Below are 22,415 nucleotides of genomic sequence, written 5' to 3' on the forward strand. Positions count from 1 at the left end.
GGAGTCATTGAAACTAGTTTTGGCAAGTCTGTTAGGACATCTACTGTGTTCATGATACAAGTCATTTTCCCAACAATTGTAAACAGACAGATTATTTCACTTATAATTAACTGTATCACAATTTCAATGGGTCCGAGGTTTACATAATTTTCTGTTTAAAGGCACAGTCATTGCTTTAGAAGCTTCTGATACGTTAATTGGCATCATTTGAGTGTACTTGTGGATGTATTTCAAGGCCTACCTTCAGACTCAGTGCCTCTTTGCTTGACATGGGAAAATCAAAAGAAATCAGCCAAGACCTCCAAAATTTTTTTGCCGAACTCCAAGTCTGGTTCATCCTTCATCTGGTCTGATGAAACAAAAATAGAACTATTTGACCATCGTTAAGTTTGGAGGAAAAAGGGGGAGGCTTGCAAGCCGACGCTCACCATCCCAACCGTGAAGCATGGGGGTGGCAGCATGATGTTGTGGGGGTGCTTTGCTGCAGGGGGTACTGGTGCACTTCACAAAATAGATGGCATCATGAGGGAGGAGAATTATATGGATATATTAAAGCAACATCTCAAGACATCAGTCAGGAAGTTAGAACTTGGTCGCAAATGGGGCTTCCAAATTTACAATGACCCCAAGCATACTTCCAAAGTTGTGGCAAAATGGCTTAAGGACAACAAGTCAAGGAATTGAAGTGGCCATCAAAGCCCTGACCTCAATCCCATAGAACATTTGTGGGCAGAACTGAAAAAGCGTGTGTGAGCAAGGAGGCCTACAAACCTGACTCGGTTACACCAGCTCTGTCAGGAGGAATTGGCCATAATTCACCCAACTTATTGAGGGAGACTTGTGGAAGGTTACCTGAAATGTTTGACCCAAGTTAAACCATTTGAAGGCAATGCTACCAAAAACTAATTGAGTGCATGTAAACTTCTGACCCTCTGGGAATGTGATTAAAGAAATAAAATCTGAAATAAGTAATTATCTATACTATTGTTCTGACATTTCACATTCTTAAAATAACGTGGTGATCCTAACTGACCAAAGACAGAATTTTTACAAATGTCAATCATTGTGAAACTGAGTTTAAATGTATTTGGCTAAGGTGTATGTAATCTTCCGACTTCAACTGTACCCGTACATTTTCAGATTTGTTTGTATTTTGGTCCATTTTTGAATGGAGTTTTTTCAAAAAGTAAACCATGTCAAACTTGATGGAAATGTATGTTTTCTTTAGTTTATCATACTACTGTTATCAACATTTTGTATGGATTTTAGCCACTATAAAATGGACATGCATCAATAATTTCAAAGCTCACTACATTGTACATAATTTCAAAGCCCATTTCATAGAGAATGTTACAAACTTGACTACTTAACTTAGACCCAATGACCATCTCTTCAAACTAATTAGACGTTTGGTAGTCTTAATTCCGTGTACTTGTCTTTAACCGCTATTTCCCGAAAGTCACTCTTCCAAAGCATAAACCATTTTTTTCTCAGATTCAGAATAATCTTTATTCACCAAATTTTGTGTGGTTATCATTACATATTTTCCAGACTTGCCCAAAGGGAATTGTTGATATGTTTTACATTTGTTTTATTCTAGATAACATTTTATTTGTAAAAATGCGGCAAAAATGCATTTTACATACACGTCTTGAGTGTTTTACAGATAGAAAGATGAAAAAAGTATTTATCCATAATCTGCTCTGGAAAATTCCGGTTCCGCAGTGTCTTAACAAGTTGAAACAAAAGATTTAGGCTGACTGCATCCAGTGTCCAGATTTTATTTTACATTTGTGTGGTAAACCTTTATTTTCAGAATGTAAAAGGCTGCTACTACAATTTCAATAAAGGAAAATGTCTGTACATTTCAGCTGTTTCCAAAACATTGCTTTGCTATAAATAAATAAATAAAAACATACTAGAAAAGTGTTGGCTCAAGGAGAAAATGTTGTTTACACTGCCCTGCTTAGTTTGGCAACTGTTGGGCGAGTGTCGTGTGCTTCCTCTGGAGGGAGTGGTCTAAGCATGACAAGTTTGCAAGTTTACATTGCAATAATTTGTGTAGCCGAGGGTATTTTTACGAAAATTCTTAGTCGTCTGAAGACCCTCTTTGTTAGGAAAGAGGCTCCTGTTATTCTTTTGAGGTGTGATTATGCTATAAAAAACTTTTCCTATCGGTATGAATCTTTTTTTCTGGGAGACTGCAGTGAAAGTGGGAGGCAGGAGGCCGCCATTTAATTAGCAGCTGTCAAGCTCTCTCTTCTCTCTGAGTTGTGACGCACGCTGTTAAGGACATGACAATGTGTGTTAGCAGGGGTGTGTGCAAGCGTAAGAATGGGGAAAATACAGGCTTATTACAGTAGTCTACGGGTTTTCTGTCAAATAGACAAACGAACATCGCCTTGAATAACTTGAAGGTGAGTAATGGCTTGGACCTGAAAGTGACAGACCGAATCCACTGCAATGACACAGACGGGCTTGTCAACAATATAATGATGTGGCAGTTCTAACGATCCTTCCGTATTTAATCTACAGGGGCGGGCACGACCAGATTGTACAAGTAGATCAAATTACTGTCCACATTGCTCACAGGAGGTTTTAATCAGGGATCTTTTGTCACTTAATTTATGTCCTTCCGCATATGCAGACATGAGCACTGAGCAGGCTTTTGGACTTCTGGGAAGGGGGTGTTATGCATTTATGCACGCCTGTGCGTGAGTCCAATTGGTTTCCATGGTTACCTGGGGATAAAGGCGTCTGCATGCTTCCGAGCCGAAACAGTTCATGCATACACTGAGTATACAGAACATTAGGAACACCTTCCTAATATTGAGTTGCACCCCGTTGCCCTCAGAACAGCCTCAATTCGTCTGGACATGTCTTTTACAAGGTGTCAAGTGTTCCGCAGGGATGCTGGCCCATGTTGACTCCAATGCCTCCCACAGTTGTTTAAGTTGGCTGGGTGTCCTTTGGGTGGTGGACCATTCTTGAAACACACAGGAGACTATTGACCTGGCACATACTACCATACCCTGTTCAAAGGCACTTAAATATTTTGTCTTGCCCATGGCACACAATCCATGTCTCAATTGTGTATCCTCCCCTTCATCTTCACTGATTTGAAGTGGATGTAACAAGTGACATCAATAAGGGATCATAGCTTTCATCTGGTCAGTCCGTCATTGAAAGAGCAGGTTCTTCATGTTTTGTATACTCAAAATATAATGTATATTATGATAACATTTTGTGACGTGTTGGTCTTCGGCAAGGTTTTCTTTCTCCTGTTCACGCGCACATTTTTCCCTGAGGCATGCTGATGTTCGGTAGCTGAAGTCATCTCACCTTCGTCGGTAATTGGTCAACAGTAGGTATTCTTCATTGAAGTGTTTGTTGTCATTCAACGAGAGACCTGGTTTCATACAAATGTTTTCACTTGAGAAATACTATACCAAACATCTTAGTTAGATGTAAAATTGCGCAACTAAGACCTCGGCATAGTCCTATAACTCATTTTTTAAACATTTTTATCTTTGATTAATTCAGACTTTTGATCCTGGTTACAGTGTCTTAAGAGGGACAAACGGTACTATTGCAACTTTTTTCTCGTTTTTCAAGCGGTCTTTTTAAGGGAGTATCCGTGGAACAGATGTTCACTTCGCCCAGTAGAGGTCTGCTAGGAGCAAACCAAACCTAGTATGCAGATGCTTTATTAGGTCACTGGCACTTTGGTTTTCCAATTTTGGCTCTGAGTCAGTTGTCTATGAAGCGCTCCTGTCTGTATGTCATATCTGAGAGACTGCTTTGTTCAGTGGAAGGACTGGTGGTCCAGATGTAGCCTTTCATATTTGACATTTCCCAGGCACATCTCAATTTGAGCTCTGAACAATGTCAGCTATGTAGACTGACTGCATGGGACTCGACCAGAGATGGAGGATTTTAGTTCATAGAAAACAATGCTCTCCGATTGTGTGCTGTTGGGCAGTGATTTATTGTTGTCTTGTCTTTCATTTAGAATAAGTGGATTGAGAACATGACGTTAGGGCTATAGCCTAACGCGTACTGTATAACCTTACATTACACTAAAATAGCCCAGAAATGTCCTATTCAAAACAAATTATGAGGGAGGTAACATCTATCTTCTGCTTCTCCTCCAGTTGTCTGGCACACTGAGGGCATGTGGAACTCCGGTTGAGTTAACGATCATTAACACGCTCCATCTTAGACTCCCCTGTTTGCTGGCACATCAGAGCCCCGTGAGGCCTAATAAAATGGTGTTTCATTCAGTAGAACAGAGCCTTCAACCTCCTTAGATAATGACACTAGCTCTCTTACTGATGGCTCTCTCCATCAACTCGGAGCAGTAGTAGGACTGGGGACCTGGCTGATGAGAACATGGTGGCGCCAGATGCCAATTAAAAAATCGAAGTAAAATATATTTATTGGTCACGTACACAATATGCAGATGTTATCGCAGGTGCAGTGAAACGCTTGTTTCTAGCTCCAACTGTGCAGTAATATCTAGCAATAAAATAAAAAAACACATAATCCAGAAAAATTAAGAAATGAAGAAGTATCTCAACAAGCGATGTTCGAGAATGTAATATAGAATTGGTATGATGAATGTCATCCACATCATACAGGGTCTATCAACCTATCATTATCAAATGCATACATGTATCATTACTGAATAGAGCGAGAATGCACATCGTCTTGCAACAGATGATTAGTCTTTTGCTCACTGCTCAGACTGTCAAGCTTGTGTTTTCCACACACTGTCCTTTCATAGAAAAGTGACTTTTACATGTTTTATTCACACCATCTGTTAACCTGTAGTAAACATTTGAAAGAGTCCCCTGTGTATCTGTGTATTACTCATACTTTTCGTCTGGAGGCAGTCGTAATGATCACGGGTGTTTTCGGTTTTCTTTCAGTACTGGATCAACGAGTTCACCACCAATCTGGGAATTGGCGTCTTTCACTCAGGGATCGAGATCTACGGCAGAGGTAAGGAAACCTCCCCACTGCTATTTAACAGCCCTGGGTGGGGCTGACTGACCAAAGCTCAACCACACAACCAGGCACTCCAGTGAACTGCTGGGCTGTCAGGTGCTGCTGGGTAGAACTCCTCTGTCTGCAAGGCCTCGACAAGTAGAGAGGGCATTGCGTCCGATACTATGGTACTATTAGTACCTGACATCAGGACTGTAACAGATGGTGGTAGAAATAAAATAAGGATAGAAGTATAAACTTGTAAGAAGAGTTTCAAATTGTTGTAGCTGCTAACTCGTCTTTACTCATAATGCCTACACGTCTCAGACCCCCCCAAAAAAAAAAAAAATACAAGCCACATCAACCCAACCAGAGGAATCTTTGTTAGCTAATTACCAGCTTCACTACAAACCAGACACACACTTTTGCCATTTTATTGTTTCTGGCTATTTGTTATTCAGGATCAAATGGGTTCTTCCTCTAATTAAAAAAATAGACCCAGCTAAATTACATTGCTATGAGCTGCACTGCATATATTGCGATTTAGCAAGATTCAAGACTGCTGTCACACACAAAATCTGCGCATTTGCCCACGTTCGTTTCACGGTGTTACAGCGTGGTAGCCAGGGCACCAAAATCGCAGAGAAGTTGAGCCTCACCCTTCACGTTTCACTCTTAATTCTTGCGGGAATTGACCACCTGGTTTACTGTCTGCGTCTGTCATATCTCTGAGTCTATCTTTTTAAAACTGCTTTATTCAAGAATCAGCCTCCCAGTTGCTCTGTCTAGCCTGTGTGTCTTGGAAGATTGGCCTTCAGCCAGGATGTGTTCAGCAGCCACTGCTTTATTGATCAAGAAGGAGAACTGGAATTGTTATTTTAGTTGAAAACACTGGTGGTTCAATCTGTTAAATCAGCGTCTCGGCTGTGGTTTCAACCTCACAGCTCAGCCTATTAAAAGTTGCTTTCATCTATACATTTTAAAAGAAAGCTCTGAGTTGAAATATATCCTCATGGCAACCCCTTCAGTTGCATGGTAGGATGGACCTGGGTATTTCTAATGCCTGGCTTGTTTAACCTTAATTGAGCTGATTCAGGGAGACTGACAATCCCAGCAACAGATGGTGTGGATTAGGCACGTAATTATTGCCTTTTACATTACTTTATGAGCAGCGCAAGCTGGCAATTATTTACTGTGTGTCTGTCTTTATGAGAGTGTGAGTTTGCCAAAACTGACACTGTTTATACGTTCTGTGAAATGGATGTGCTGTGTGTATCTATGTCATTCATGGAGAAAGTGCATGAGTTATTGTAATTCAGCACAAGCGTTCAGCTCAGGAGTTAGTAGCAGGCTGGATGAGTACATCAGAGGGGTGGGAACAGGGTCTTTGGAGATCCCCATCCGCTGCATTCATCATGGAGCTGGGTGCTAGACGGACTGATAGCGCTAGACACGGACTGATAGAGCTATAAATACCTACCACGTCTGCGACTTGGCTTCCTCAGACTGCCTCAGCCCATCACAACAGACTACAATACTACCCCACCCGCCCTACACTCACCTCAAACACAGCAATTCCATTATTTTACTTTTAGATCTGTGTATGTTGTTGTGAATTGTTAGATATTACTGCACGGATGGAGCTAGGAACACAAGCATTTCGCCACACCGCAATAACATCTGCCAAATATTTGTATACGACCAAAAGTTAGATTTGATCACTGGTCCACACTCACCTCAAACACAGCAACACCACTGCCACCCGCCCCACAGTCACCGCCACCCGCTCCAACTCATCTCAAACAGAGCAACTCCACCTGCCCCACACTCATCTCCACCTGCTCCAACTCATCTCAAACAGAGCAACACAGCCCCACACTTACCTCAACACAGTAACACCACCCGACAGCCCTGTTAATTTCCCACCAACCTCTACTAGTACTACTGTTATGTGCTATTAATCTTTGTATAGTGTGTTTTCACTTCCTCTGTGTGATCTGATCAATGGCCTGACCTTTGACCTTTCAGAGTTTGCCTATGGAGGACACCCATATCCATTTTCAGGGATATTCGAGATAACGCCAGGGGATGCCACAGAACTCGGGGAGACATTCAAATTCAAGTGAGTATCATGGCTTAAATCGAGGGCACTTTGGGTTTTCTCACTGTATTTCGAAAAACAAGGTATGGTTAGTTGCCAAATACTTGAGCTAAAACATGAGAACATCCTTAAACCTGTTTGAAGTGGAACCAGTACTGTTGCTGACCTATATGTTCTTTCTTCACTGCTTGTGATGGATTCTGAACTGGTCATTTCTATTCATATTGGTAAAGTTGATTTTTTTCTGTTTAAAGCGGAACATAGGATCACGAGAATACCGTGAAATCACATAGGATTTCTGCTTCAAGCGTCACTGAGGGTCACATGAATAGCTAATGGTTACTGACAGATTTTTTTTCTTCAATTGTTGTGGAGACAACCTGCATGGCCAATTTCTTGTCTTTATCTTGCAATCATTTTGTGACAATAATGCTCCCTAAAATGGTCATCCTTATATACTGCCTTCTTGTAAAGGACACTTTGCCGTGTTGAAGTGTCGAGCCTTTACAGCTATGTTCAATGAAGCACACTGTTACAATGACAGTGATGGAGGTGGAAGAAGAGGAAAATCCCAGCTGGACTGACATAGAATGTTATGAATACACTTGACTGTATAAGAGTACAGAAGAACGTGTGTGTGTGGTGGAGTTGGGGTGTTTCTACAGTGTGTCATTGCAGATGTGCATGCATTCATGCAAGCCCCAAGTTGGTGTCTGGCTACTTTTGATTGTGTGTGCGTGCCTGTTTAAGTCTGTGTGTACTGTATGTGTGAGTGCCTGGTTATGTCTGTGTATACTGTATGTGTGAGTGCCTGGTTATGTCTGTGTATACTGTATGTGTGAGTGCCTGGTTATGTCTGTGTATACTGTATGTGTGCGTGCCTGGTTATGTCTGTGTATACTGTATGTGTGAGTGCCTGGTTAAGTCTGTGTATACTGTATGTGTGAGTGCCTGGTTATGTCTGTGTATACTGTATGTGTGAGTGCCTGGTTATGTCTGTGTATACTGTATGTGTGAGTGCCTGGTTATGTCTGTGTATACTGTATGTGTGCGTGCCTGGTTATGTCTGTGTATACTGTGTGTGTGAGTGCCTGGTTATGTCTGTGTATACTGTATGTGTGCGTGCCTGGTTATGTCTGTGTATACTGTATGTGTGCGTGCCTGGTTATGTCTGTGTATACTGTATGTGTGAGTGCCTGGTTATGTCTGTGTATACTGTATGTGTGAGTGCCTGGTTATGTCTGTGTATACTGTATGTGTGAGTGCCTGGTTATGTCTGTGTATACTGTATGTGTGAGTGCCTGGTTATGTCTGTGTATACTGTATGTGTGCGTGCCTGGTTATGTCTGTGTATACTGTATGTGTGAGTGCCTGGTTAAGTCTGTGTATACTGTATGTGTGAGTGCCTGGTTATGTCTGTGTATACTGTATGTGTGAGTGCCTGGTTATGTCTGTGTATACTGTATGTGTGAGTGCCTGGTTATGTCTGTGTATACTGTATGTGTGAGTGCCTGGTTATGTCTGTGTATACTGTATGTGTGAGTGCCTGGTTAAGTCTGTGTGTGGGGCTATATAGCAGTTAAGTTATGCTCTAGATCAAATCAAACTTTATTTGTCACATGAGCCGAAAACAAGTGTAGACCTTACCATGAAACGCTTACTTACAAGCCCTTAACCAACAGTGCAGTTCAAGAAGTGTTAAGAAAATATTTACCAAATAAACTAAAGTAAAAAATAATTAAAAAGTAACACAATAAAATAACAATAACGAGGCTATATACAGGGTGTACCGGTACTGAGCCAATGTGCGGGGGCACAGAACCTATGAACCTCAGCTATCATAGTTGTATCAACTTCAAGTCTGAAATGCATTAATGAAGCCTATGGATAGAGTAGAATATAATAACTCTATTGTGCCAAGGATGCAAGTACCATATACACGTACTGTAGTTATTACCACACATGAGATCCCCACATTGTAGCCTGAACATTGAATATATTCACTGATCATGTACTTTTCCTTGGCAAATAAAGGTGCAGTTCAGTTATGAATCTCTGAAAGACATTATTTTTCAGTCATATCCAATACCAGGTGTATCAAACTCCATTCTTTGAATGATGCTGTGTCTGCATGTATGTATTACAATTATACACTTCGACAGTGTTTACCGCTCCTGGGACATCAATGATTACACATTGTAACTATGCAATAGACTAGAAACATGATTTAAGTAAAGGCTGATTAATAATTCATATATACATTCTGGAGAAAAACTGCATCTAACTCCCTTCATCTGCATTAATCTGAGGACACAGGATAGTATTTTAATGAGATACTTAATTTCAACCAGTGGAGAATGTGCAACGCTTTATTGAAAGTTCATTATCCAGGTGTTATACATACATAATACATGCATTATAATTGTAATATTATATTATAAATACGAGTTCAATCTGTCCATCAATGCACTTATGGTGTGCATTATAAAACGAGAAAGAAAGACGAGGTGGGGAAAGGTGTAGAAGACAGAAAGGGAAAGAGGTAAGAACAGAGGCAGACAGCATATGAATCATGAATTACAGTGCTACCCTATTCTCTCAGTTCATCACAATTAATCAAATGTTCACATACACATGGTTAGCAGATGTTAATGCGAGTGTAGCGAAATGCTTGTGCTTCTAGTTCCAACCATGCTGCAGTATCTAACAATTTCACAACTAACTGATACAAGTGTAAATGAATGAATACGAATATATACATTTAAATATATGAATGGCCAAACGGCATAGGTAAGATGCAGTAGATGGTATAGTGTACAGTATATACAAATAAGATTAGTAGTGTAGGGTATGTAAACATTATATAAAGTGGCATAGTTTAAAGTGACTGGTGATACATTTATTGCATCCAATTTCTAATTATTAAAGTGGCTAGAGATTTGAGTCAGTATGTTGGCAGCAGCCACTCAATGTTAGTGATGGCTGTTTAACATTCTGATGGCCTTGAGAAGCTGTTTTTCAGTCTCTCGGTCCCAGCTTTTGATGCACCTGTACTGACCTCGCCTCCTGGATGATAGCGGGGTGAACAGGCAGTGATACAGCCTGACAGGATGGTCTCGATTGTGCATCTGTAGAAGTTTGTGTGTTTTTGGTGCCAAGCCAAATTTCTTCAGCCTCCTAAGGTTGGAGAGGCGCTGTTGCGCCTCCTTCACCACTGTCTGTGTGGGTGGACCATTTCAGTTTGTCCGTGATTTGTACGCTGAGGAACTTAAAACTTCTCCACATTCTCCACTACTGTCCCATCGATGTGGATAGGGGGGTGCTCCCTCTGCTGTTTCCTGAAGTCCACGATCATCTCCTTTGTTTTGTTGATGTTGAGTGTGAGGTTGCTTTCCTGACACCACACTCCGAGGGCCCTCACCGTCTTGTCGTTGTTGGTAATCAAGCCTACCACTGTAGTGTTGTCTGTGGACCTATTGGGGCGGTAAGCAAATTGGAGTGGGTCTAGGGTGTCAGGTAGAGTGGAGGTGATATGATCCTTGACTAGTCTCTCAAAGCACTTCTTGATGACGGAAGTCAGTGCTACGGGGCGATAGTCATTTAGCTCAGTTACCTTAGCTTTCTTGGGAACAGGAACAATGGTGGCCCTCTTGAAGCATGTGGGAACAGCAGACTGGGATAGGGATTGATTGAATATGTCCGTAAACACACCAGCCAGCTGGTCTGCGCATGCTCTGAGGACGCGGCTAGGGATGCCGGCGGGCCTTGCGAGGGTTAACACATTTAAATGTTTTACTCACGTTGGCTGCGGTGAAGGAGAGCTCTCAGGTTTTGGTAGCGGGCTGTGGCACTGTATTGTCCTCAAAGCGAGCGAAGAAGTTGTTTAGTTTGTCTGGGAGCAAGACATCGGGGTCTGCGACGGGGCTGGATTTCTTTTTGTAATCCATGATTGACTGTAGACCCTGCCAATTTCTCTTGTGTCTGAGCCGTTGAATTGCGACTCTACTTCGTCTATACTGATGCTTAGCTTGTTTGATTACCTTGCAGAGGGAATAACTACACTGTTTGTATTCGGTGATGTTTCCGGTCGCCTTGCCCTGATTAAAAGCAGTGGTTCGCGCTTTCAGTTTTGCGCGACTGCTGACATCAATCCACGGTTTCTATCCACGGTTTTGGTTGGGGAAGGTTTTAAAAGTCGCTGTTGGTACAACATCACCGATGCACTTGCTAATAAACTCGCTCACCGAAACCGCGTATACTTCAATGTTGTTGTTCGACTCTATCCGGAACATATCCCAGTCCACGTGATCAAAGCAATCTTGAAGCGTGGAATAAGATTGGTTGGACCAACGTTGAACAGACCTGAGCGCGAGCGTTTCCTGTTTTAGTTTCTGTCTATAGGCTGGAAGCAACAAAATGGAGTCGTGGTCATATTTGCCTTTATGGAGGGCGAGGGTTGGCTTTGTATGCGTTGCCGAAGTTAGTAGCAATGATCCAGAATTTTCCCAATCCGGGTTGCGCATTCGAGGTGCTGATAAAAATTTAGGGAGCCTTGTTTTCAGATTAGTGCCTCTAGTGGTGTCTCCTAACCTTTGGGCCAACTGGAGGCCCAAGGCCGGTTATTTTAACTTATTTTGGCTGCAGGGGCAGTATTGAGTAGCTTGGATGAAAAGGTGCCCATTGTAAACGGCCAGCTCCTCCGTCTCAGTTGCTAATATATGCATATTATTATTAGTATTGGATAGAAAACACTCAAGTTTCCAAAACTGTCAAAATATTGTCTGAGTATAACAGAACTGATATTGCAGGCGAAACCCTGAGGAAAATGAAAACAGGAAGTGGCTTCTATTTTGAAAACTCCATGTTCCATAGCATCCTTTTGCTGGATTTAAAGGGATATGAACCAGAATCTGTTTCCTATCACTTCCTCAAGGTGTCAACAGTCTTCAGACATAGTTTCAGGCTTTTATTTTGAAAAATGAGCCAGAACGATAACATCGCGTCAAGTGGTCACATGAGTTTTGCGTCATTACCATAACTCAACGTTAACTATTCATGAAAATCGCAAATGAAATAAATATATTTGCTCTCAAGCTTAGCCTTTTGTTAACAACACTGTCATCTCAGATTTTCAAAATATGCTTTTGAACCATAGCTAAACAAGCATTTGTGTAAGAGCATTGATAGCCTAGCATAGCATTTAACCTTAGCATTCAGCATGCAACATTTTCACAAAAACAAGAAAAGCATTCAAATAAAATCATTTACCTTTAAAGAACTTCAGATGTTTTCAATGAGGAGACTCTCAGTTAGATAGCAAATGTTCAGTTTTTCCAAAAATATTATTTGTGTAGGACAAATCACTCCGTTTTGTTCATCACGTCTGGGTAAGAAAAAAACTGAAAATTAAGTCATTACAATGTGAACTTTTTTCCAAATTAACTCCATAATATCGACAGAAACATGGCAAACGTTGTTTAGAATCAATCCTCAATGTGTTTTTCACATATCTATCGATGATAAATCATTTGTGGCAGTTTGGTTTCTTCTCTGAAGAAAATGGAACGCGCATGGAGCTGGAGATTACGCAATAATTTCGACGGAGGACACCGGGCGGACACCTGGTAAATGTAGTCTCTTTTGGTCAATCTTCCAATGATATGCCTACAAATACGTCACAATGCTGCAGACACCTTGGGGAAACGACAGAAAGTGCAGGCTCATTCCTGGCGCATTCACAGCCATATAAGGAGACATTGGAACACAGGGCATTCAAAATCTGGACCATTTCCTGTATAAAATTTCATCTTGGTTTTGCCTGTAGCATTAGTTCTGGGGCACTCGCAGATAATATCTTTGCAGTTTTGGAAACGTCAGAGTTTTTTCTTTCCAAAGCTGTCAATTACATGCATAGTCGAGCATCTTTTCGTGACAAAATATCTTGTTTAAAACGGGAACGTTTTTTATCCAAAAATTAAAAGAGCGCCCCCTATCTCGAAGAAGTTAACCTCTCTGGGATATGTGGGACACTAGCGTCCCACCTGGCCAAAAGCCAGGGAAAATGCTGAGCACCAACCACTAGCCTAACACCTAGGCTACCCTGCCGCCCCTTTGATGAGCTTCTTTTGTTGGCACTCCAATATGTCCCATAAAATGGTCATTTTGTTTGATTAATTCAGTTGATATATATCCAAAATGTCCATTTATTTGGCGCGTTTGATCCAGAAAAACACTGGTTCCAACTTGCGCAACGTAACTACAAAATATCTCAAAGTTACCTGTAAACTTTGCCAAAACATTTCAAACTACTTTTCTAACAGTACACTACAAGTGACCCTCGTTCTGAACAGTGCTACTTCTTCATTACACAAAGGAATAACCTCAACCAATTTCAAGACTGGTGACATCCAGTGGAAGCGGTAGGAACTGCAAGAAGGTCCCTTAGAAATCTGGATTCCCAATGAAAACCCATCGCCTGCTAAATAAGTCCTGCTATACTCACAGACATGATTCACAAAGTTTTAGAAACTTGAGTGTTTTCTATCCAAATCTACTAATAATATGCATATCCTATCTTCTGGGGATGAGTAGCAGGCAGTTGAATTTGGGCATGCATTTCATCCGGACGTGAAAGTACTGCCTGCCCCCTGTCACCAAGAAGTTAACAAACTATAGTTTTGGCAAGTTGGCTAGGACATCTACTTTGTACATGACACAAGTAATTTTTCCAACCATTCATTAGACAGATAATTTCAGTTATAATTCACTGTGTCACAATTCCAATGGGTCAGAAGTTTACATACACTAAGTTGACTATGCCTTTAAATTCCAGAAAATTAGGTAATGTCTTTAGAAGCTTCTGATAGTCTAATTGACATCATTTGAGTCAAATTGGAGGTGTACCTGTGGACTTATTACAAGGCCTACCTTCAAACTCAGTGCCTCTTTGCTTGACACCATGGGAAAATCAAAAGAAATCAGCCAAGTTGTAGACCTCCAAGTCTGGTTCATCCTTGGGTGCAATTTCCAAACGCCTGAAGGTACCACGTTCATCTGTACAACCAATAGTACGCAAATATAAACACCATGGGACCATGCAGCCGTCATACCGCTCAGGAAGGAGATGTGTTCTGTCTCCTAGAGATGAATGTATTTTAGTGCAAATCAATCCCAGAACAACAGCAAAGGACCTTGTGAAGATGCTGGAGGAAACAGGTATAAAAGTATCTATATCCTATATCAACATAACCTGAAAGGCCGTCAGCAAGGCAGAAGACACTGCTCCAAAACCGCAATAAAAAGCCAGACTACGGTGTGTAACTGCACATTTGGAGAATTGTTATCTGATGAAACAAAAATATAACTTTTTGGCCATAATGACAATTGTTATGTTTGGAGGAAAAAGGGGGAGGCTTGCAAGCCGAAGAACACCATCCCAACCGTGAAACACGGGGGTGGCAGCATGATGTTGTGGGGGTGCTTTGCTGCAGGAGGTACTGGTGCACTTCACAAAATAGATGGCATCATGAGGGAGGGGAGGAAAATTATGTGGATATATTGAAGCAACATCTCAAGACATCAGTCAGGAAGTTAAAGCTTGGTCGCAAATGGGTCTTCCAAATGGACAATGACCCTAAGCATACTTCCAAATCTGTGGCAAAATGGCTTTAGGACAACAGAGTCAAGGTATTGGAGTGGCCATCACAAAGCCCTGACCTCAATCCCATAGCAAATTTGTGGGCAGAACTGGAAAAGTGTGTGTGAGCAAGGAGGCCTACAAACCTGACTCCGTTACACCAGCTCTGTCAGGATGAATGGGCCAAAATTCACCTAACTTATTGTGGGAAGCTTGTGGAAGGCTATCTGAAACATTTTACCCAAATTAGACAATTTGAAGGCAATTCTACCAAATTCTAATTGAGGGAATGTAAACTTCTGACCCTCTGGGAATGTGATGAAAGAAATAAAAGCTGAAATAAATAATTCTCTCTATTATTCTGACATTTCACATTCTTAAAATAAAGTGGTGATCTTAACTGACCTAAGACAGGGCACACCTACTCATTCCAGGATTTTTCTTAATTTTTTACTATTTTCTACATTGTAGAATAATAGTGAAGACATAAACTATGAAATAACACCTATGGAATCAGTTAAGAACACATTCTTATTGACAAGGACAGCCTACTCCTTCCTCTCTGTTGGGGAATTGAAACCCGGGGAATTGAAACCCGGCGGTCTGGAGAGCTTTGTATGCATCACTGTGTGTGGAGTGAAGGTCTAGAGGTTTCTTTTTTTCTGGTTGCACATGTGACAGTTAAGCAGCCCCATGGCACCCCATGGCACTCTGCTACTGATGCCAATGAGTAGAACATGTTCTAAGTAAACTTTGTGTGTTTGTGTATCTGCAATAAGAGGATACTACTGGGAGAGACTATAAACACAATGTTGGTTGAATGACGCAATTGTTTTGGCGTTCTACTTAAAAAATAAAAGACGTGCAGTATCTACTATAGAATAATTTCCAGGGGTTGCCTTACTATTGTCACGCCCTCTCACATAATGCCTCCAGCATGGATTTCTAGGTCTCTTTTCCTTAACTTACCTTTATCTATATAGCTCTATGTGCACTACTTATTTGTATATAATGTATGTGAACTCCTGTCTGTATTCTGTCTCTAAATGTTGTCCTTCAAGAGCAGCACCATATCACCAAGTACAATTTAGAGTGTGTAAATGTCCTTGGTGAATGAAGTTGATTCTGATCTTCAGATGATGGTGGTTGTTGAGTGATGAGGCTGCTCCTGTCTTAGTACAGAATGCTCCAAAGATACTATAGTGGCTAACACTGTGGTCCACTTCTCCCCCACGGCTCATTTTGGTTAGGCTGAGTCACTCCTGTGAAGATGAAGAGCTTCATCTATAATTGAAGTGAACTCTGCCTGTGTAGTCATTGTGCAGATGCTTGTGTAGATTCCATGCATACAGTAGCATTTTTAATGTAAAAGATGACAAAGGGTAGATTATGAAGTCTTAGGCAACATTTTACATCCGCAAAACTGCCCTTGAGCTCGGCAAAAAATCTTGAATACTCACAATAAGTAGGAAGTAGGAATTATAATTTCTCATGGTAAAACATTTTCTTCTATGATGAAAAAATGTGCTTAGAAGTGACCTTCTCTCTCTGTGTTGATCCTGTTCCTGGAATCAGAGAGGCCATTGTTCTGGGCAGCACAGACTTTACAGAGGAGGATGTGGAGCGCATCATGGAGGAGCTGGGGAAAGAGTACAAGGGAAACGCCTACCACCTCATGCACAAGAACTGTAACCACTTCTCCTCAGCCCTGTCGGAGGTAAGGGACGCTCTGAACATACCCACTCTCTCTCGCTCCCTCTCTCTCACCCACTCACGTACATATATTATTTATGCCCAAGCTCTCCTTAAGGAAAGACAAAGGCCTATATCCCTGCATTGTCCAGGGTGTGTCACAGGGCTGGGCTAGAACATTCTAGGTCAGGGTGCCTGGATGTAGTGCCACTTTGCCCTGACGTTGAACCTGCCAGGTGCCAGGTCCAGCCTAGCACAGTCTCACAAAGAGAAGAGAAGGAATCCCCCACCTCCCACAGGACAGACGACAAATATCTCAACCTGTGTTAGTTCAGTGTATTGAGTAGAAGCCAAGCAATATGAGTTTAAAAGTACAGTGTTAGAGCAGATTGGTGGAGCGGGTGAATAATGAGTATGATTACACCCAGCATCTGTGTTGCAGACAGGGATTAGAGAGTTCTGCTACAAGCCCAGACACACTGCCCCATCTGCCAGGCCTGTCATACACCATTGACAGAAACTCCTGCTGACTCATACACCTACATATGCAAATACAACACACACCTACTAGCAAACACCTACAGACACACTCATTCTCACACACATGCATGCTCACACAATGCATAGGTTCAGGTTACCCCTGGAGACGGGGGCTCTTCCCTTCTCTGGGCTTTGGTCTCATGCTTACTAAATTAACATCCTCCTTGGAAGAGAAATTAAGATTACCATAACATTTGCTCTGCGGTATTTTACAATGTGACTGTTTGAATAGAATTCCGTGCATAGTTAAATGTTTTTTTCTTTCTTTTTTCTCTACTGTATTATTAACTATGTTTTGTTTATTCCATGTGTAACTCTGTTGTTGTATATGTCGAATTGCTATGCTATATCTTGGCCAGGTCGCAGTTGCAAATGAGAACTTGTTCTCAACTAGCCTACCTGGTTAAATAAAGGTGGGGGGAAAAAATAAAAAGATTTCCTCTGAGAACCCCGTGTAATCGACCCAAATTGTTCTTAGAGAGGAAGTTAGGCTAATTGTCCATTCTTACCGAGCATTCTGCCTTCTCCCATCATTTACACCCCTTGGTCTTGTTGATTCCCATCTTTATAATGAAACACTGCACTAATACAGTGGATATTCACTTCTGTGGTGGTTCCTGTCTATTAGGGGCCATCTTGAGCTGTGAAGTATGTGTGAGTGTTTCCTGGGGACGGTGAAGAGGGAGGTGACTAATAATCCAGATAGTCTTTGATATCTCTGACACTGATAATGTCTCTGCATTTGAAAGGCAAATGAAGTGGGCCTGATGACACTCTGAATAAGAACATATTTACAGTGAAACCAGCTCCTCTTCTCCCTCCTCCTGAAGTGTTGAAACACTCATTTACCTCATTGTCTTGTTAACACTTCTACAACCACACACGTCTAGTATGACGATGTATGGCTATATTGTGTAGACTGAGTCAGAGCGTTGTTTCTAGTCATTTACGATTCCCCCCTCCAAAAAAATTCTGTGTTTAATGTAAGCAAATCATTATTCAAGATGATATACATACTATGCATAGCCTAGATATGTACTCTTGTTGTAGAGTCCTCTCCCTATTGGATGATATAATTGTTCAGGAATAGAATGGGAATGTCCTCCCTGGTCTGCCTCAGGCATACAGCGCTTCTCTCCCTTCCTTGTTGTGTGGGGAGTATCTGTTTGACAGTTTCATTTTCTGCCAGCCTGATTTGCTCCTGGGATTGTGCACGTTTGCTACGCAGTGAAGGAATCTGTGAGAGAGAACTTGGAATGGGATTAGCTCTGCAAAGTCCACCACAGATCCCCATCTCTAGGTGTGACAGTTATTTATTTCAGACCTGTATGGTTTCTGTACTGAAATCCTCCATCCAGAACGGCAGCCTGTAAGCAGGCTTTTTGTCTTTTTCTCTGTGGTCTATTTTAGGTGATATTTTGCAAAAATGAAGATACTGTATGGGAGAACACAGCATTCCTACTGAAACGGATTACTCAACCGTGGAGAATCAGTCCACTGATTGGTGGCCTAGTTCTCATGGGAAGCCTATATAGACAGAAATACATATGTCATTGGTAGCCTACATCAAGCCTCATGAGCAATGTCTTGCCTTTTCATGTGGAATGTAGGCAAAGACTTAACAACCTCACAATCACATTGTGCAGTTGAGAACATGAATGTCACTGCTCGCAAGGATGTTAACCCATGCACAATTGAACCCCATCATAGCAGGCTTGTTTGTGACATTAAGGCTATTTTATAGCTCCATCCCATCAGACCTCCAGAATGAGGCAGTGGAAATGATTATCCTCCTTCTCTTCTCTGCCTCAGTGCTGCTGCTGTTATCGCACGTGGCTAGTTTTTCACAGGCAGAGGCTTTTCCCATCCAAGACTGGGTTTTTCCAAAATGGAATTATTCAATTTGACGTCAGGAGGACTAAATATAAAATCTACAGTTAATACCGCTTTGAAAGAAAGGGCCATTTGTGTTTCTCTGCATTTACTGGGTCAGTTGTTTGGTGTTCGCTTTGGACCACATGGTTTGAAAAGATTGGTTTTATGGTTGCACTATTTTCACAGGAAATATATTTTGATGTGAGAAATTCTAAGTATGTCATAGGTGTTAGAGAAGTGATAGGGGACAGATAACAATTCAACACAGATGTCTTTCTCAGAGTCTCGAACAGAAGTAAACTCTTCCAGACACTCGGGTGATAAAAGGAATGGTCCTGACTAGTGTCCATTAATGAAGGCATTACATTATAATGATGTCCGTACTTAGCAAGACGATACAGACACACTATTTTCACATTGAAATAGCACCCAGTCCATCAGATGAATAAGGGTCCAATTGAATACAGTCTAGTGCAGTTCATTCTAATACATCAAGGACCATTAGCTCTATCCTGCTTAGCAGGGCCAAATGCCTTACCGCTACAGTGTCATCAGATCCATTTCCAGTAAGGCCGAGCACTCGAGTATCAGTGCTGCATGTCTCACTGTTCCACTCTGCACTCTTCCTGTCTGTCCATCAGATCCTGTGTGGCAGGGAGATTCCGCGCTGGGTGAACCGGCTGGCCTACTTCAGCTCCTGTGTGCCCTTCCTGCAGAGCTGCCTTCCCAAGGAATGGCTGACTCCGGCTGCCCTGCAGTCCAGTGTCAGCCAGGAGCTCCAGGGGGAGCTGGAGGAAGCAGAGGACGCCTCCGCCTCTCTGGCCTCCATGAGCTCCATGCCTTCCCCCTCCCTCTCCTCTCCTTCTCCCTCCAGGCTGCCCAGAGTTCCCCGACACCAGCCACGCCGATAGGACTAGCCTCAGGGTTCACCATCGCCTTCAGTGACAGGCTCCGGCAGGGCCCCCCCACACGGACAGGCTTACTGTACTGTACACCACTCTGCCAATAGACACTACCCCAAACCCAACCCACCCCTACCCACCACCCCTGCCTACTGCGCTCCTGATGAGACTTGCCATCCACCAGCTGCATTGAAGCCCCGCCTACACTGCCTTGACTGGCAGACTTGAGGTAGTGGCTACAGGCTCAGAGTACTGTTGTTTTACACATAGAAAAACAACATTCAGATCATGTTTTGTCATTTCTCCATTTTCTTGGCCTTTATTTTATATACTCAGGACTGAAAAATATTTTATGTGTTTTGCTTCTTTTGCTTTTCTGACACTTTCGTCATCACTCTATATAGCATTTTTAATCCTCTTTTGTTTACAACCTGTTTGTGTGTGTATGTTTTGAGTGTGTTTTACAATTACCGAGAAGCTACCACCTGGGCCAAACTCCTCCACACTTTTCTTACAACACACACAGCTGATGTCTACCCCCGTGGCAGCTGTGCCTGAAGATTTTTACTGTACCTGCTCGTTGAGCTCTGCACTGTTTCTCTATAGTTGACCTGTTTCTCTCTTTGTAAAGCAGCGGACTCCTTCTTAACCTAGAATATCTAACTTACTTTAGATGTTTTCCACTGTTTTTAGAGTCTTCTGTGTAACTGAAAATATTTGTATCCCATTTTAAAGTTATTAAAGAAAAATATATGACGTAGATTGTTTTAATGAGTTATAAACTAAAGCTGTTCTCTCTACTGGGTGTGGTGCTGATGTCAGTATAGCTTAATTCCATTTCTAATAGCCAGGAGGGAGTCGGCCTATTTGTATGCTGACTCCCTCCTCCTCCATCTGGGCTGCTGCTGTTGCACTTGACTGCAATAACATCTCTGTGACGGAAATCTGATTGGCCTCCATTGTTTGGGATTGTACTTGGCACGTACCTATGGCTATTGAACAATACTCAACTTGTATTAACATGAGTTTTCCTGTTGAAGTAGCAGTTGTTGCCCAAACAGGATATTTTCCCACAGTATATGAAGGCTCCAGACTGATTAATGTTAGCAAAGAGAATCTGTAGATTTCCCACCATTCATGACTCCCAAAAAAAATAGATTCAAGCTTACTGTATTTTCTCTCAAGATGATAAATGTTCTGTGAAACTGACCTACCTGCTCAGGATGTGCTACCTCAATGGGGATTTTCATGGAACTTTGTCAGATGTAGAAGTTCTGGAAAAGTGAGCTGTCCTTCATAACTCAAAAGCCATAGAGCTAACTACTGAATGTAATCCTTAATATTTACTCGCTGTGCCTTTTTGTCGCTAGATACGCAATCCTGTTAGCCAGAATTTCCATTTGGAATGAGATCGCTTAGATTGTCAGACCACCAGGTCCTTGAGCGGTTGCTGGCAGTGTCAACTGTTCTCATTCAGATCTCTGTGTTGACATGTTTTCACCAGCCAAGGCACCAAAGGACCAAGTCCCCGAGATCTACTCTGTGGTGGTGACGTGAGTGTCACACTGCAGATATAGCTGTCGTGATGGCCTTTTCTTCTGGAAGTCCTGTTTCTGTTACACCTCTGAGGTGTGATGACCCCTAGTGGCGTAGTGAACACATTGGTCTGTGGCGTTTAAATGAAAAATATGTCCATGAACGGTGCTCTCTGTGTAGCATCAGTTTATTGAATGATGAGGATGAATTTATTGAAATTGATCTATCAAAGTTAAACAACCATTTAAAAATTATTCCTAAGCACCATTGTAACAGGAGAGGACGATTATTGACAGAATTGAGGAATTCTGAATTTGAATTGATTTATAGTCCGTGCTAGAGGCGTGTCTCAGTGACAGTCTCTGACAGAGTAACCACAGTCTGTGTCTCCTCTGGCTGCCGGCTCAGCTTTTTACAGCAAAGTAAGGACTTCACTACTTCTCTGGGGCCCTTAGTCATGAAGATGTAGAGGAACGGGTCCACTAGAGGATTCAGATACAGCAACAGATTGGCAATCAGCCCTAAGTAGCATACTTCCTCCTTCAACGACTCGAGCAGAATGTTCAGAATGAAGGGAAGAAACAGCACAGTATAATTGGTTAGGATTGCCGCCAATACACCCACAGACCTTTTCTTCTCCGCTGTAGAAGTTGACCTGAAACATAGCAACGCTCTCCATGAGTCGAGGAAGAAAAACAACAGAAAAGGGAAGGGAGTGAGAAGGGCCACTGCAAACCAGAACAAGTATTTAAACACTGCGAGGGCCAGAACAGCGGAGGGCGCTCCCCACATAGCCAGGGAGATGATGAAGGACTGTTTAAGCTTGCTGCAGCAGCTGTAGCACTGGGGGTACGTCACCAGCAGGTGCCGCTCTTGTGCAATGCAAACCATAAAAGTAATGTTGGATATGATGCCAAAATAAAAGATCAGGGTAGCAGTGTCAGCCGATAGGATACTCCCAGTAGCAGCCTGTGGTCTTCCAATGAAACTGAAAATGTCTGAAACAAGAAGGCTGATGACATGGACAGGAACAGGGTTGGGACCCTTGACCAGGTTCTTCATTGTGTAAAGGGCCAATCCAATGGCAGGTAGCCCAACTGCAAAGGTTATCCAGCCAATGACCTCAGCAACACGGTCAAAAGTA

General features: G+C 42.1%; 1 protein-coding gene across 1 annotated transcript in view; it reads left to right on the forward strand.

Moving 5' to 3' along the window:
* The window catches only part of desi2 (desumoylating isopeptidase 2), a 44,048-nt gene extending 23,557 nt beyond the window's left edge, over positions 1–20,491 (forward strand). Inside the window, exons 2-5 of the mRNA XM_035801130.2 lie at positions 4,932–5,004; positions 7,018–7,111; positions 16,302–16,443; positions 19,475–20,491. Of these exons, the coding sequence (XP_035657023.1) occupies positions 4,932–5,004; positions 7,018–7,111; positions 16,302–16,443; positions 19,475–19,744 (579 nt within the window). The 3' untranslated portion in view covers positions 19,745–20,491. The remainder of the gene's footprint in view (positions 1–4,931; positions 5,005–7,017; positions 7,112–16,301; positions 16,444–19,474) is intronic.
* The last annotated feature ends 1,924 nt before the right edge of the window (positions 20,492–22,415 follow it).

The sequence above is a fragment of the Oncorhynchus keta genome, chromosome 24 (genome assembly GCF_023373465.1).
Source record: "Oncorhynchus keta strain PuntledgeMale-10-30-2019 chromosome 24, Oket_V2, whole genome shotgun sequence".
NCBI lineage: Eukaryota > Metazoa > Chordata > Actinopteri > Salmoniformes > Salmonidae > Oncorhynchus > Oncorhynchus keta.